The 15,515-nt window shown below is 32.5% G+C and overlaps 2 protein-coding genes and 1 long non-coding RNA gene across 16 annotated transcripts; all 3 read left to right on the top strand.

The window, feature by feature from the left end:
* Positions 1 to 2,555: 2,555 nt before the first annotated feature.
* On the top strand, positions 2,556 to 3,587 carry LOC102583906 (histone H1). The gene is made up of 2 exons (XM_006340656.2): positions 2,556 to 2,792; positions 2,908 to 3,587. Exons 1-2 carry the CDS (start codon positions 2,616 to 2,618, stop codon positions 3,352 to 3,354), a joined length of 624 nt encoding a protein of 207 aa, XP_006340718.1. The 5' UTR covers positions 2,556 to 2,615; the 3' UTR covers positions 3,355 to 3,587.
* Positions 3,588 to 4,615: 1,028 nt separating this feature from the next.
* On the top strand, positions 4,616 to 10,198 carry LOC102582017 (DNA mismatch repair protein MLH3-like). Of its 14 annotated transcripts, none has more exons than XR_001472230.1 (11): positions 4,616 to 4,887; positions 5,559 to 5,619; positions 5,730 to 6,208; positions 6,490 to 6,626; positions 6,716 to 7,120; positions 7,192 to 7,327; positions 7,587 to 7,783; positions 9,372 to 9,433; positions 9,524 to 9,590; positions 9,712 to 9,877; positions 9,969 to 10,198. XR_001472230.1 is itself a non-coding variant. In XM_006340655.1 (4 exons), the coding sequence occupies exons 1-4, from the start codon at positions 6,043 to 6,045 to the stop codon at positions 10,050 to 10,052; spliced, it is 312 nt and encodes a 103-aa protein (XP_006340717.1). In that variant the 5' UTR covers position 6,042; the 3' UTR covers positions 10,053 to 10,198. The 14 variants fall into 14 exon arrangements, 2 of the variants coding, with proteins under 2 accessions (XP_006340717.1, XP_006340714.1); XR_366795.2 differs by lacking the exon at positions 4,616 to 4,887 and having other exon boundaries at positions 5,510 to 5,619; positions 5,730 to 6,051; positions 6,161 to 6,208; XR_366796.2 differs by lacking the exon at positions 4,616 to 4,887 and having other exon boundaries at positions 5,510 to 5,619; positions 6,716 to 6,818; positions 7,018 to 7,120.
* A 371-nt stretch (positions 10,199 to 10,569) lies between these two features.
* On the top strand, positions 10,570 to 13,908 carry LOC107058699 (uncharacterized). The gene is made up of 3 exons (XR_001472243.1): positions 10,570 to 10,728; positions 13,146 to 13,228; positions 13,306 to 13,908. It is a non-coding gene; the product is annotated as an uncharacterized lncRNA (long non-coding RNA).
* Positions 13,909 to 15,515: the final 1,607 nt, after the last annotated feature.

Below are 15,515 nucleotides of genomic sequence, written 5' to 3'. Positions count from 1 at the left end.
ACAACTCACATAGTTCACAATAATTAACAAAATTAATTAACTCTCAAAATTCACATGTACCACAAATATAATTCAAAAAGTACGTTACAAATATTATAAATATAATTAACAATAAAAAATATTTAAAAATTTAAGTGACTCTTCTAATTATATCAGTATCATATAAATTAAAGTATAAATTTTAGGAATCACATAATTTTAATATGAAATTACAATCTATCCCTATTTAGTTTGTAATTACATTAACCCTGAAAAAGTAAAACAAACCGGATACATAATATGTAGTTCAGATACATTAAAAATTAGCTCGGATATATTATAAAATAATTTAGAATTATGAGAGAAATAAGGGATTTTAGAAGTTTTTAGAAATAGAAGGAAATATTATAAATAAGGGAAACATAAGACGTGTATTTCAGTAATTTTTCCAACTAATATATGTTGGGCCCGGACTTGCCAGAGCTTTTGTACCTAGTAGATAAATAAATGAGAAAATGATGTAGAATAACGAACATTTAGCCTATATTAGGTACTATAATTCCGCGGCTACATTTTCTCCAATTCTTATTATTCGCATGATTTGTATAATTCCATAATTTGTATAATTCAGTTCTTAATTGTATAAATTCAGAATATTGGTATATGGTTACTCTAGCTATTCGTATACAATTTATGAAAAATTCATAATTAATTACCATGTTTGTATATTGGTAAGCGAAATATACAAACAGAGTTATGAAAAAAATTCTAAATGTACAAATATAGAATTTGTATATACTTACCCTATTTGTATTTTCACAAGTGAATTATACAAACAAGTAAAAATATACAAATCACAGTCTCCATAACAAACAAAACTATAATTATAGAACGCAATTATTAAAACTATAGTTATAAAACCTTATTATGTCTATTATATAAACTTTTTGTAAATTTTTCTCTGAATAATTAGGAGATAGAGTAGTTTTTATTTCTTTTCAAACTATGGTATAAATTATTTGTATTAGTTTCCTATCTATGGAAGAAAATAAGTTATTGCATGGTTTTTCAGGATGTTGTGTGCATAAGATATTTGTCAACGGCATGTTTGATTGCAAGCTCATTCACAAATTTATGAACTTAAATGGACATTCATAAACGGTGTATATGTAATCACTTTCCTCTTGAATGTTCATTAATGGATAACATGTCTCGTTAAATCATTATTGTAATTTGGAAAGGGAGATAGATCATTTATTCATCTTAATTTCAAACTGATATATAAATAAACTGAATTGACTTTATATATTTATAGAAGAAGAAAAGACAATTATTGTGAGCCTTTTCAGATAGTTGCTTGATTGCAAACTTGCACGCCTATTCAATTGAAGGCTTATTCAAAAATTGTGTATTTTAAAAGGCATCATCAATACAATACATTTATAACATTATATAGATACAATAAAATATAGATAGTACAAGACATTTAAACTAAAAAAATCTTGTAAGAAAGTATATATGAATAGTTTCAAAAATCTCCTTCTAAATTGATTTCATAACACCAACATTCTTTGTATTTGTGATATTAAATTACATCTATATCTCTTTTATTTAAAATTTCTTTTGTTATAATTACTTTAAGCTACTTATCATCAAAGAGAAATTAATTATAATTTGACCATTGTCTTTACCAGTATTTTACTATTTAAATTAATTATTAGCAAAAAAAAAAAAAAAACTTGGCAATGTCTGTTTGTGTATTATGTTAAAAAATGTTCAAAATTATTTTTAAAAGTAATTATTCTTTTAAATTTGTATGTTAATTATTTTGGATATTGTTATAAAGTATTTATATTAATTACTCCCCTCGTTCAATAATAGTTGTTAACTATACTATTTTGGGATGTCAAACAATATTTGTCACTTTCTGAAATCAATGAATAATTTTACACTTAATTCATAATTTAATCTTGTCGTTAATTATAGTTATTTCTTTATTACATTTTTCAAGACATTATATTTATTACTAAAAAATGGTGATATAGTAAAATTACAGTGGACAAATATTGATGGACAAAAGGAATAGTAATTACTTATTAAGGAGAGTGTAAAATTTAAAGTAAACAAGTGAAAGAAAACGGCATGATTATTTATTATATTTCTTTAATGACTTTAAAATACATGCAAATGACCTTCATTTTGCCTATTTCCAGCCACATTAGATTCAGCATTTTCTTAATTTCAATCCCCAAAAATGTTCCAATGTCAGGATTTAAACTTTATGATTAAAATTTTAATCCCAAGTTTAAATAGAAAACACATCCCCTAATACACACACAATAAAAATGAAGTAAAGAAAAACAGCACACAGTATTTCTTTCTATACTAGACTAGATAAGAATAACAGCTCTTAATCCAATACACAATTAAATCAACGTCTAGATAATATCCACGTGTGAGCATCTGATTAATTCTTCAGAAAAGTTCGATCCGTGTCCCCTTTAATTGACCAATCAAAATGCAGAGAGTTGTGAAACCAGGATCGTTACTCTAATATAAATTGCGTAAGTTGCATTACAGAATGATCATAGCAAACGGTTATTGAGATATTTTTGAGGATTGTGAGAATTGAGAAGATGACGGCAATCGGAGAAGTTGAGAACCCCGCCGTTGTGCAGCCATCGACAGAGGCTGCCAAGGTTAAGGAGCAGGCTCCGGCGACGAAGAAGCCTGTTAAGGAGAAGAAACCTAGGGCTCCCAAAGAGAAGAAGCCTAAATCTGCCAAGGCTGTTACTCATCCTCCTTATTTTCAGGTATTTTTATCAATTCATCGATCTATATGGCTGTGCTTTTCATTATTATTTTGCCGATATTCATTTAACTTGCAAATTTCAACTTGATTAAGTTTTTGGTATGGAATTCTTGCAGATGATTAAGGAGGCTCTGTTGGCTCTGAACGAGAAAGGTGGATCGAGTCCGTATGCAATTGCTAAATACATGGAAGACAAACACAAGGATGAATTACCAGCAAATTTCAGGAAAATTCTAGGTCTTCAATTGAAGAATTCTGCAGCAAAGGGGAAGCTAATCAAAATCAAGGCTTCATACAAACTATCTGAGGCTGGAAAGAAGGAGACTACAACAAAAACATCTACCAAAAAGCTCCCCAAGGCCGATTCTAAGAAGAAACCTAGAAGCACCAGGGCCACTGCAACTGCAGCGAAGAAAACAGAGGTGCCGAAGAAAGCAAAAGCGACGCCAAAACCGAAGAAGGTTGGAGCCAAGAGGACAAGGAAGTCCACTCCGGCGAAGGCAAAACAGCCAAAGTCTATCAAGTCTCCTGCTGCTAAAAGGGCCAAGAAGATTGCAGTCTAAGTATGGCGGTGGGATAATACAGTGTGTATATAGGAGGAATAATGGTTTGCTTCTTGTAGTTCTGTGAATAGGAAAAATGAAGCTTAGCTTTTACTTTCAGTCATCTAGTTCGTAGACCGTAGTGTAGGTTGGATTACAACCCCTTCTTGGGTTTGCTGAAGTTTGGTTAATGAACGCTCTGTGTCTCTGCAAATTAAGGCGTTGTTCTGTTGATAATCATCCTTTTTCTGCAACATGCTTTGTTCCCAATTTGCCGAGTTACTTCTCTAATGATATCATTAATGGCGTTGTATAATCATTGGTTGATCGATGATAATCAATTGCCTGCATCACAAATACAGGATTTTGTGTGAACATTACACGAGCAATTCCATTGAAGAATGATAAAAAATATATTTAGTAACAAATTTTTCAAGTTTCATAATTGATTTATAATGTATATAATTTTTTTAAATAGAATTATTATTAAATAAATATAGATAATTCTCACATTCTGTAATTTGTATCGGTGGTAAGAGACACAAAGTCAAAAATAGTTCACCATACGAAAGCCTGTAATTCCTTTTAAGTAATTCATCATAAAATTTAGAATCCCAATTTTAAAATATTTAATTTAATTCAACGCTTATTTATGAAATGTACACAAATTTTGAACTTTAATTTCATATCCCAAAAAGTTGATCTCAAAACTTTATAAAATGTACGACTTAATCTCTAAGTTTATTTATATTGTATTCAAAAGACTCATAATTTTAAGTTTTGCTTAAAAAGTATTTATAATTAAAGTGATTAGATTATCCGTAAATACTTATATTAAATAATCACTTGTTGGAACTGTTGTTGATTTTTTGGATTAGTAATTTTTTATAAAATTATGTGTATTAGAGTTTTTTAGTAACATATAGTCACAAATAATTATTGATAAATAAAATATTGAGATGTGTGATAATTAATATAGTGTCTTAGATATTTTAATACCCTATATGAACTGTAATTTACTTATTTGTTAAGAATGTATAAGCATGGAAGAATTTTTGATAATTTTCAAATTGTGAAATTTTCGCGGATGCAAATCAAAATCGACACTTTAATTACTAATTCAAAGTTATGATTTGAAATTTGTTCAAATCGTTTTAATATTTTTGGATTGAGAAATAGTAACTTTTTTTTTATTATTATTAAAACTAAAAATTACAAAAATACTATACGTATTTCTTTTTTCCGCGTATATTTTTTCCGCGTTTATGGAAACTATAAATAAAGGTAGCCGCTCATTTTAGAACTCACAGCGCAACATAGACTACTCCGCGTCACTGCTCTCCGGTGACGATGGCCGATCAAGATCAATTTTCCGATCTTGATATTCTTCCATCCATGAAATCTCGAGAACTCGAGTTTATTGGAATTAACGCATGCTGTCCCGGTGACAATGGCCGATCAAGATCAAGAATTCTCCACTGGATTGCTGTCCCAGTGACGATTCCGATCAAAACCCTAAACCCCAAATCAATTTTAGAATTCCCGATGATTCCGGTATCCATCTATCTATTAAAAAAGAAACAAGGAAAATTCGAGAACTTAATTATCCTATTATCTTTGAATTCTTGCATACATTCCTTTTAAGAAAAAAACCAAGAAATTGTCGTCTTTTTGAAGTTAAATTGGAATTTAAAAAAAATCAAGAACTTGTTGGCTTTTTATAATTACTACATTGGTATTCTTTGAAGTTTTCAAGAATATGTTGGCATTACAAATATCAAGGATCTTCAAGAAATCTTTTCTTTTTCAAAAAAATTATGTTATTATTCTCGCCGTGTGGGTTAAGGTTGTTCAAGAATTTGTTTTTACTTTTCTAAGGGACATTAAGTGAATGCCTGAGGCTATTTCAATGTCATTATGTTGTTATCTTGTATGATTTCACAAGGATTGTTGAGGAGTTGGTTTTCAACAGCTCTATGCTGGTGCCACAAAGTTATTCTTTATGGAAAGATGTGGAGTTGTTCTTGAACCCACTCGCACAACTCTAATTATAAGAAGTTGTGATTAGTAGTATTTGTAGTATTTTGAATTAAGTAGTTTAATTATAAGACAGACAGACTTTGTAAACGCCCTCACTGACCATTTTCCTTTACATGGTATAGACTTTACATGCTGAGAACATCATAGTTAAGTGACTAACGGTGGCAAGTCGTGCTTTCATGCAGTTTTAATCATTTAGACTGCACCTGTGAATTTGTCTGTGGCTTGCACAAAAGGCAGTGACCGGTGAGAGTTTTTATTTTCAGCCTCCATTTTCTTCTGGGTTGAAACAGAGGATGGGTTTTGGGTGTTAAATCCATTTGGGTGTTCGTCTAATTGCTCAATTTTGTCTTCAGCGAAGTCATTGGAGAGGTCAAGAAGGTTATCGATGAAAAATTCATCAATAGAGGACTGGTGGTGGGTCATTTTCAAGGCCGTTTCAGGCCTGAAATAACTGTTTTTTCATGCCTTTTTGAAGCTGTCCATGCCCTGTTGAACGCCCAAAAACAGAAACGGAAAAGCATTACATAAAATGCAGAAAAATGGGTATAAAATTTCATGGATATTGTGTACTCCTAGTTTGAACTTTAACCCAGTTTCCACTTCCCACTTCCCACTTCCACCAGGTATCTGTTGTTATAGGTATTGGGACCTGCTATATTAAGGTGGATGACAATGGTAAGTATTGTAATTTCTTTGACATTAATCCAATGCGTTTTGGTGTGCAGAAAGTTCTGCTCAATTTTTTATTTTATTTCATCACCTAAAGTTGTACTTTCTTTTGAAGGATCTGGTGTCCCACAAAATGGACTGGTGCTGATGGGAGAAAGATATGGTAATCTTTTGTGCAAAATGCTGGGCTGACATCATCTTTTCTATTGTATTGATGCTGTTGTACATAATTTCTTTTGTAGATTTAAAAGCCAAATTAGATGTTCATAACTTGGAGTGGTTGTTGTAGTCTATAGGATTGCATGCATTACTCAACTGATAGGCTGTTTGACGGTTTGTGTTTGTTAGTATCTTCTTAAAGATGTTCTCTTATTTATTATTCTGTTATGCTTCCTTTTTGTCTGGCCATTTTAACTATGGTTTGGTATGCTTGCTTAACACCAGCGACATCAAAATACTGCCATTCAGATGATATGCATGCTTTCCCAACAAGCTTTGGCCTTAAAGGAGAGGCTCTAAGTTGTACTTCTGACGTTTCCTTGTTGAAAATTGTTACTAAAACTCACGGGAAGATTTTGACGGTAAAGTTCTTTTGAGTTTTAGTTGGTAGTATCCATTAGGATAGATATAAAACTACTAACTTGGTCTTTGTTCTTCCCATTGTTTATAGGGCAAGTGTTTGCACTTTGGAATTGATGATTGTAGACAAGATGTTGGTACAACATGTAGTTCTGTATGAGGCTACCTGAGACAAGAGTTGACTGCTGTTTCTAGTAAGGAAATTTGTTGGGATTTTTCTTTTTGCATTTGTTGTTCGTGATGTATTTTACAATCAGCCAGTTCGAAGGAAGCAAATGCACTCCAAGTACTTCTAGTTCTCTCACAATTCAAACGAATAAAAAATATTGATTTACATACTTTACTTCTAAAGCTGCACTCTGTCCTGATTGATCTTTTGGTTTGCATATATAGTCTGGAATCCCAAAGTGGGTGTCTTGCATTCTCTGAAAGAGTCCCTACTAAGAATCGTCCTTGTGCATCCCAACGTCTCCTGCAATTTTGTTGATATTGAAAGGTCCGTCTTTGTTATTCCAGCTAACTTAAGGATATTCCTGTCTTGTTTTTTAAGATTTTGTTCATTTGCAGTGAAGATGACCTGCTTTGCACACGTGTTTCTCCTCCTCCGTTACCGCTATTGTCCAGTGGTTTTGGATTCATCTAAGTTCCCTTATCAAATTGAATGCAAGTGATGGCTTATTCAAACTATCAGGATACATCTCAGGTCCTGATGTTTACACAGTGAAAGCTATACTATACAGGCCCAAATTGATGGATAGGAGATGTGATAAGTTATCTTTTCTACACTTTGCTTCCCTTACAACCACTATTTAATTTGCAGGTCCTTGAATATTTTTGTATCCACTTATTTCAGTATATTTTCCTGAACAAAGAAAATGGAAAACTAATCTTAGGTTAGCATTTTCTATATCGGATGCTTGTTTTTGACAGCGTTTTTGTTTTCTTTGACCCTCATAATGCAGATATCAATTCAAGATTTGTTTCCAAAGGACCAAGACATAAATTACTTAATAAGATAGCAATGACTTTTGGTAGTGCTTCTTACTATGAGCAGCGAAGTCAATCTCAGATATATCCACTGGTTTTGTTGAACCTAAACTTCCCAAGATCTTTATATGATTTGACGTTGGAGCCTTCAATGAACTCTGTGGAATTTAAGGTGAATTTTTTGTTGGCATTTATTATTTAGTTTTTTTGGGGTTGGGAAATGAGTGTGAGTCTTTGGATTTATTGTTGTAGAATTGAGTTTGTGTTGGAGATTGTTTTGTAAGACTTGGTTAGGGTTGTTTTCCATAAAAAATATTTCAAAACACCTAATCATTTTTTGAAACTTTAATGTGGGTGAGGTTAGAACTGGCTAAGCATCATTATTTTTTACTAATCGTATTGGATTTCGAAGTATTAAAAAGGCCCCCCTGACGAGCAATGCCCTTGTGTCACAGCTGTTCCCAGAGAACAAAATAATATTCCATTTGTTATCTGACAACAATGCAAAACCACGTTTCTAGCTTCTTTTGGTTGCAAAACCAAACAGGCCAATGTTAACAAGGACATGTCATACATATTTGTTTTACTGATTGGAGTGTTGTATTTCTTATTGCAATGTGTTTGCTGCTTCTAAGACTGACAATTCTTCCAACTTGAACTTAGTCTTCTGATTTTTTACTTACCCAATCATTCCTGACCTGATGTATTTAGAGTTACAGCGTCAAGTTTACCTGAATCCAATATACTCCATGTGGAGTATCAATTTACATGTAAAAATTCATTACTTAGTACCTTAGAAGTTGAATTCATAAAGTTTTAAATCTTGAATTTGCCTCATTAAACACTAACAATAAACATTTCAAGAGAGCAAGGGTTTCAGCTACAAATTAAACTTTCTCCTAAGTGAAGCTCTGCGATCTATCAAAAAGAATGGAGAAAATATAATAGATGTTAATTGCATGGTCCCTGATATTGCAGAAATGTTTTAGAGGATAAGGTACAAGAACATGGCAAAAAATGAAAGTACAGCTGATTAACATGCAAAACTTGAGCATGAGTATGAAACTGCTGCTTTGTTTGATGGGTGAGAATGTATTACAATCAATCGTTGTATGAGAGCCAGTAGTCGTCATCACTATCATATTCTTGAATGGTTACACCTTTACCTTTGTTGTTACTTTTGCCAATAGGTGTAGTAAAATCAGGTGCCGACTATCCTCCGTCGCCTTGTATAACAGTACTGGTCTCTTTTGGGGTTTAATGGTTCTTCTCTGATGAGTGATTTCATAGTAATAGGAGTTATTGACAAACTGAACATCTAATTTGCCTTTTAGATCAGTGACCTTTATCCAAATACATTCTGCACTTGAGTTTAGCTCATTGTAGTTCACGGTTACCTTGTCAATACAGATGCTGTCAAGAATTAACAACTTGTGCTTAGCTACATATTCCTCCCATCCTTTTCCTCCAAGATAGTGTCCCTCCTCATAAACGGCAGTGATCAGTGAGGCTCTTTAATAGATTCTTATGTTCATTTCTTTGCTACTTCTGATGACGAGGGCATATGCTTTATATTAAAATTGATACTATTTTTTCTCCTCTTAGCATGATTCTCAATTCTAGTAGCATAATTTTTTCTTCCAAATGAATATTCTTATAACACAACCAATATTTCTTCTCTCCATGAGATTTACTTCCTTATATGTTTGTTATTCTTATAAGTTGTGTACTCCTAGTTTGAACTTTAATCCAGTTTCCAGTTTCCACCAGGTATCTGTTGCTATAGGCATTGGGACCTGCTATATTAAGGTGGATGACAATGGTAAGTATGAGTTTCTTTGACATTGATATAATGCATTTTGATGTGCAAAAAGTTCTGCTCAATTTTATTATTTTGCTTCATCACATAAAGTTGTACTTTCTTTTGGGATCTGGTGTCTCACGAGATGGACTGGTGCTGCTGATGGGAGAAAGATATGGTAATCTTTTTGCAAAATGTAGTGACAGTTTGTTTTCTTTAATATCCTTTTACAGATGTTGTTTTATTTATTATTTTGTGGTTGTACTTGTCTGACCATTTTAACTATGGTTGTCTGCTAGCTTTACATCAGCGACATCAAAATACAGCCATTTCAGATGATATGCATGCTTTCCCAGCAAGCTTTGGCTTTAAAGGAGAGGCTCTGAGCTCTATTTCTGATGTTTATTTGTTGGAATTGTTACCAAAACTCATGAGAGGCCAAATGGATATCGTAAGGTTTTGAAGGTTAAGTTTTTTAGAGTTTTAGTAAGTATAGTATCCATTAGGATGGGTATAAAATTACTAACCTGGTCTTTGTTCTGGCCATTGTTTACAGGACGGCAAGGGTTTTTGTACCTTGGAATTGATGAGTGTAGACAAGATGATTGTACAACATGTAATTATGTATAACCCTACCTGATACATGAGTTGACTGCTGTTTCCTAATAAGGAAATTTCTTGGTTTTTTTCCTTTTTGAAGTAATTTTTTGTGATGTATTTTGCAACTAACCAGCTCGAAGGAAGCAATTGCACTCCAAGTACTTTTAGTGCCGTTTGGATTAGCTTTTTTTAGGCGCTTTTGACTTTTAAGCACTTTTTTATTTTTGGAGGTGTTTGGAAAGGTTAAGAAGTGCTTTTAAGCACTCACTTTTAGGCCAAAAAGTTTAAAAATTAGTCAAAAGCCAAAAGTAGGGTATCCTCTACTTTTGACCGATAAATTACTTTTTATAAGCCCATATAATCTTTTGGTTTGCATATATAATCTTGAAGTCCAAATAGGGTCTTGCATTCTCCGAAAGAGTCTCTGCTAAGAATTTCCCTTGCGCGTCGAGTGTCTCCTTCAAAATTGTTGATATTGAAAGGTCCATCTTTGATACAGTAGCTAACTTAAGGATATTTCCTGTCTGGTTTCTTAGATTTTGTTCATTTGCATGCACTGAAGATGACCTGCTTTGCAGATGTGCTTCTCCTTCTCCTTGCTGCTGTTGTCCAGTGGGTTTGGGATTCATCTGAGTTCCCTTAACAAAAGCGTTGGTGCATTCAAGCTTTTAGGATATATCTCTGGTCCTGATGTTTACACAGTGAAGACAGTGAAGGTATACATGCCCAAATTGATGGATAAAGAGATGTGATGAACCATCTTTTCTACACTGTTGTTCCTCTCTGATTTTCTTGAAATTCCTAATAGAAACTTTTTGCATACATCGGTCACGGTTGTTAATAAGTTTGTGATATTTTTTCCATTGCACCACGAGAAGAATATTTGTCTATTCACAATCATGGGATGTATATTTTTTTTTTATAACCGAGAAATCCGTCTATGACCCACCCTTTGGACCAATCACAACATTCTAAACTCGGTGGATAATGGGCCTGCCCCTTTACCCTTCTCCACTTAAAAAACGGGCTTCACTTTGCATGGTGTGGGGATTCAACATGTAACCTAAGCCACAAATCCTCCACCTTTTGCCACTCGAGCTAGGTCTTGGGGGCAATCATGGGATGTATATTGTTTCTTTAAGTATCAGTTTTGTGTTGTACTATCCCGAGGCTTTGGTTAGTGATGAGGACTCAAAACGGGATTGTGAACATGTCACAAGGTTGTTGGTGTCGAAAGAAGTGGTCACATCTGTTCAGCCATCCCAAAGGGTCCCCTTGGCCAGTAAACCGTGGAAAATCCAACTTTGTATACCTAAGAATGATGGAACTTCCTCCTGTATCTGATTTTGACCCTTCTGCCACTTCACTTTTACCTTTCCAACTTCGATTCTGATTGGTATGTTCAATTGATTCAGAATCAACCTTCGAATTCGCTAGATCCTTTGCGAGTGCATCTAAGCGGGCATTTATTGCTTCCCGTCTCGCTATATTGGCTGCACGTTTCTCTTGAAATAAGTTCACCAATTGTGCCAGTTGATGTTGAATTTGATCTCCCATAACACCCGTCTCATAACACCCGTCTCTGATACCAAGTTGTTATGGCCCCTGATATGGATCTGGTTATGGGGCGTTGTAGTGTGAAATCGAATATTTTCTTCCTATGACCTATGGTGATGGTTCATTAAGAGAGAACCTGCAATCTCGAGTTTGAAGTACTCAAAGATTTGGTAATTTCTGCATAACATTGTACTACATTTCACTGAATTCAAATACATTAAATACAACACTGAAAACAAGGAAAATAATTGCCTACTGCCTACTACATTTGCCTATTGCCTACTACCTACTACAACTGAATGAGAAAGTGGAGGAATAACCTCCTTACTGCATCAACTGCTACACAGAAAATGAAAACATAAATACTTAAAAGCTGTAGTAATCTACTGCGAACAACTAATTAACTTATAAGCTAAAGTAATCAGTGCTTTCTCTGCTCCGTGTATACACAATGAAGATTAGGAGGTTTTCATCCATCAATGTTCAATCAAACATGTTGCCTGTCGAGTTAAAGAATTGTTGCTTGGCACGGTACTTCATGGGTCTATAAGATTTTGTGAAAAGTTTCCTAGGCAAACTGCTGCTTGCAGCCATGTTGGGTTTCAAAGATTTCGAGCTAACGTGTTTGGGCTTCGCAAAGTTCATTCTTTTGGGTTGGTAAATCATCCATTTAGTGAAACTACCCGACCTTTTACTTTTCTTGTTCTTATTACTCACTCTTGTAAAATTCAACAAAAGCAATTTAACATTTTCTCTCTTGAGCTGAAAAATTGTTGCTTGGCATTGCACTTCAGGTGGACATATGAGATTTAGGAGTAAGTTCCATTTCATGGTGCATCTTCTCTGTCTCATAAGGCTAACTGATGCTTACAGCCACGACATATTTCATAGCTTTCGAGTTGATTCGTGTTTTGGCTTGGCAAAGTTCAGTTTCCTTTTCCTCTCCCCAAACCACACTTTTGTGAAACTTCACATGACCTCCTCTTTTCTTATTCTTATTACTCTTTTTCGCTCCATTTATAAACCATGAGGAAGTGGAGGTTTTGTCTTCCGTGGAAATTAGTAGAACTTGTTTTCTCTCGAGCTGAATAAACTGTTGCTTGGCACGACACTTCAAGTGGTTCTATGAAATTTTGAAATTAAATTTCCATTTCATGGTGTTTCTTCTCCATCTCATACGACTACCTGATGCTTGTAGCCACGACTGATTTCAATGCTTTTGAGCTAACTGTGTTTTTGCCTCGCAAAGTTCAATTTTTTTTCTTGCCAAACCACCCTTTTGGTGAATTTACACTTTACTTTTCATTTTTCTTATTTTTAGTACTCTTTCTGGTATAACTCAAAATGGCAATCAAACATGTTATCTCTTGAGCTGAAAACAGTTGCTTGGCATGGCATCACGTGGGTCTGTCAGATTTTGGATAAAGTTCAATTTCTTGGTGTTTTTTCTCTATATCACAAGGCTAACTAGTGCTTGCAGCCATGACTGGTTTCTAAGCTTTTGACAGGTTACATGTGTACTCCCTCTATTTTTTTTTCCTAGTACTCACTCTGCTCTGTTTTATTTACAATGAAGATTTGAAGGTTTTCATCCATCGATGTTCAATCAAACATGTTACCTGTTGAGCTAAAGAACTGTTGATTGGCACGGTGATTCAGGTGGGTCTAATCAGATTTTGTGTGAAGTTCCATTTTTTGGTCTTTCTTCTCTCTCATTGGCAAATTGATGCTTGCAGCCATGCTGGGTTTCAAACCATTTATGCGGGAGCTTTTCTATTGCACAGAAGCCTGATTTATGATGGATCATCTTTTGATAGTGATGAAGATATTAAGTTTGAAAAAAGTAACTGCAGAAATAAACAAAATGGCCTTGAAGATGATTTAGAGTGTTGAATTTGAAGTAGCAGCAACCATGTCTTAAATCATAGGTCTCCTAGAGGCATGGAAATGGAAATATATTTTGAGAAACATCTCCAGGTGTAAAACTCAGAGCATGCAAGGTTAAAAAATTTATCAGGTCAGAAAAATCTTATGGATTCTGTTAAACAGACAGAAAATTATGGTATCTTTTAGTCCAGTCTCCTCTGCCACCAGATCCTTTGCTCGGGACCAGGTTTCAAGATGTTAATCCTTACTTGGGATTGAAACTTCTCTTAAACATGAAGTTGTCAGTATAAGTTTTGAAACGTGGAACATAATCTCTTGTACCCAAATCCTGCATAGTTTGATGTAATTGTTAATGCTCTTTTTAGAGAGGATATGATGATAGTTCAGGTACTTTTGAATTCTATAATCTTAAGAATTACGTGATCCATACTTTTGAATTCCTAATAAAAATATTACAGTACCAGTATTTTTATTTCCTTTTTTATAAACATATTCTATTCCTAATAAAAATATCGCTATTTAAGAATTCATTTTTTGTTTCTTTTCTTTTAAAAATCTCTTTGAACAATAAATGAGTAGGAAATTATTCTTTTTTCCTGGTGTGCATCTGTCGGTTTAGTTCGGTTTTATGTATTATCGGTTCGGTTTATTGGTTTTCGGTTTTTAAATACGAAATATATGTTACTGTTTCTGTTTTAATTTATGTGGTACATATGAAATTTGAAGTTAATCAATTTTTTAGTATGTTTTTATATATTTTATGTTGCTAATTATTTGTATTTAGAGTATGTTTTACGTAAATATATTAGAAATCACAATAATTAACAAGTTAATATAAAAAAAAATTATAAAAAATTCATTGACTTTTGAAATTTCATTTGTATCACATAAATCAGGACCGAGTAATATATATGAAAATTACATAAAACGTACTATAACTCACAATAATTAGCAACTTAAAATATCTATATATCTATATTTCTCCCAATTTATGCGGCATAGATGAAATTTTGAAAGTTAACAAAAACTGTTTATATGTTTTGAAATATTTTAAGCTATTAATTATTATGATTTATAATACTTTTTACATAAAAAAATTATTTATATAAAGTATAAAAGAGAAAATTTAGAAAAAGGAAACATAAATGTCAGCAGGAGTCCAATCTATGTTAATTTATATGTTTTAATTATTGTAATACCGATTGAATTTGGAGAGCCAACTAAAAAATTTTAAAGGTTTTTTTTTATAAATTTTAAGTTGTTAATTATTATAATTTATAATATTTTTATTAATTTTAAACCAATATATGTTTTTCTCTGTCTCAATTACATGAGACATATGGAATTCAGAGAGTCAACTAAAATTTTAAAATATGTTAAGTTGTTAATTATTATACCTTATAGTACTATTACGTGATTTTCAAATAAAATATGTATTTTTTAATTTCAATTTATATGTCATTGATATAATTACATATATTAAGTAATGAAGAATTAATGTGTAAATTATGTGACACCTATGAATTTTGGAGTGTAAATCAAATTAGTTATATGATTTAAAATAAAAGCGGTTAATTATTACAATTTATAATACTTTTATATATTTTTTAAATGATATTGATATTAGTATTATAATAAATTAAATTTTATTATTTTAAATTTATGATCTCAATTGTCAGCCTATGCCACATTATAAAATGTTCCAAAGTAGATATCAGATTTACAAAAATGTCGATGTCAGCTACAGTAATAAAATAACCTCTAAGGGCCTGAACCTATATATGTTTATATAAAGCTGAATATTGACAATTTGATGTGGCATCTCTCTATGACCAGTATTTGTATTCATCTTTTTTTTCCTTTTTTTGACATTTTATCTTTGTTTTGTATTTTTTATTTGTAATTTTTTTAAAAAGTATTTATGTCATACCCGATTAATTATGCCCTTTATAACATCCATTACACTAATATAGATTTAAGTAAATGAAAATGGAAGATGAAAAGATAAAAACTATTCATTTTTTATAACTGTTTATAATTATTTAGCCTATAAAAAAAA

The sequence above is a fragment of the Solanum tuberosum genome, unplaced genomic scaffold, assembly GCF_000226075.1.
Source record: "Solanum tuberosum cultivar DM 1-3 516 R44 unplaced genomic scaffold, SolTub_3.0 scf00020, whole genome shotgun sequence".
Lineage (NCBI taxonomy): Eukaryota > Viridiplantae > Streptophyta > Magnoliopsida > Solanales > Solanaceae > Solanum > Solanum tuberosum.
This window is presented reverse-complemented; position numbering and strand designations above follow the sequence as displayed.

What these genes read in the sequence shown, in the direction of transcription:
- LOC102583906 (XM_006340656.2), top strand. Translation starts at nt 2,616, where the DNA reads ATGACGGCAATCGGAGAAGTTGAGAACCCCGCCGTTGTGCAGCCATCG. An exon ending in CTCATCCTCCTTATTTTCAG is followed by an intron (nt 2,793 to 2,907) that starts GTATTTTTATCA and finishes GAATTCTTGCAG; the next exon opens with ATGATTAAGGAGGCTCTGTT.
- LOC102582017 (XM_006340655.1), top strand. An exon ending in GCTGATGGGAGAAAGATATG is followed by an intron (nt 9,591 to 9,711) that starts GTAATCTTTTTG and finishes GTTGTCTGCTAG; the next exon opens with CTTTACATCAGCGACATCAA. An exon ending in TGAGAGGCCAAATGGATATC is followed by an intron (nt 9,864 to 9,968) that starts GTAAGGTTTTGA and finishes CATTGTTTACAG; the next exon opens with GACGGCAAGGGTTTTTGTAC.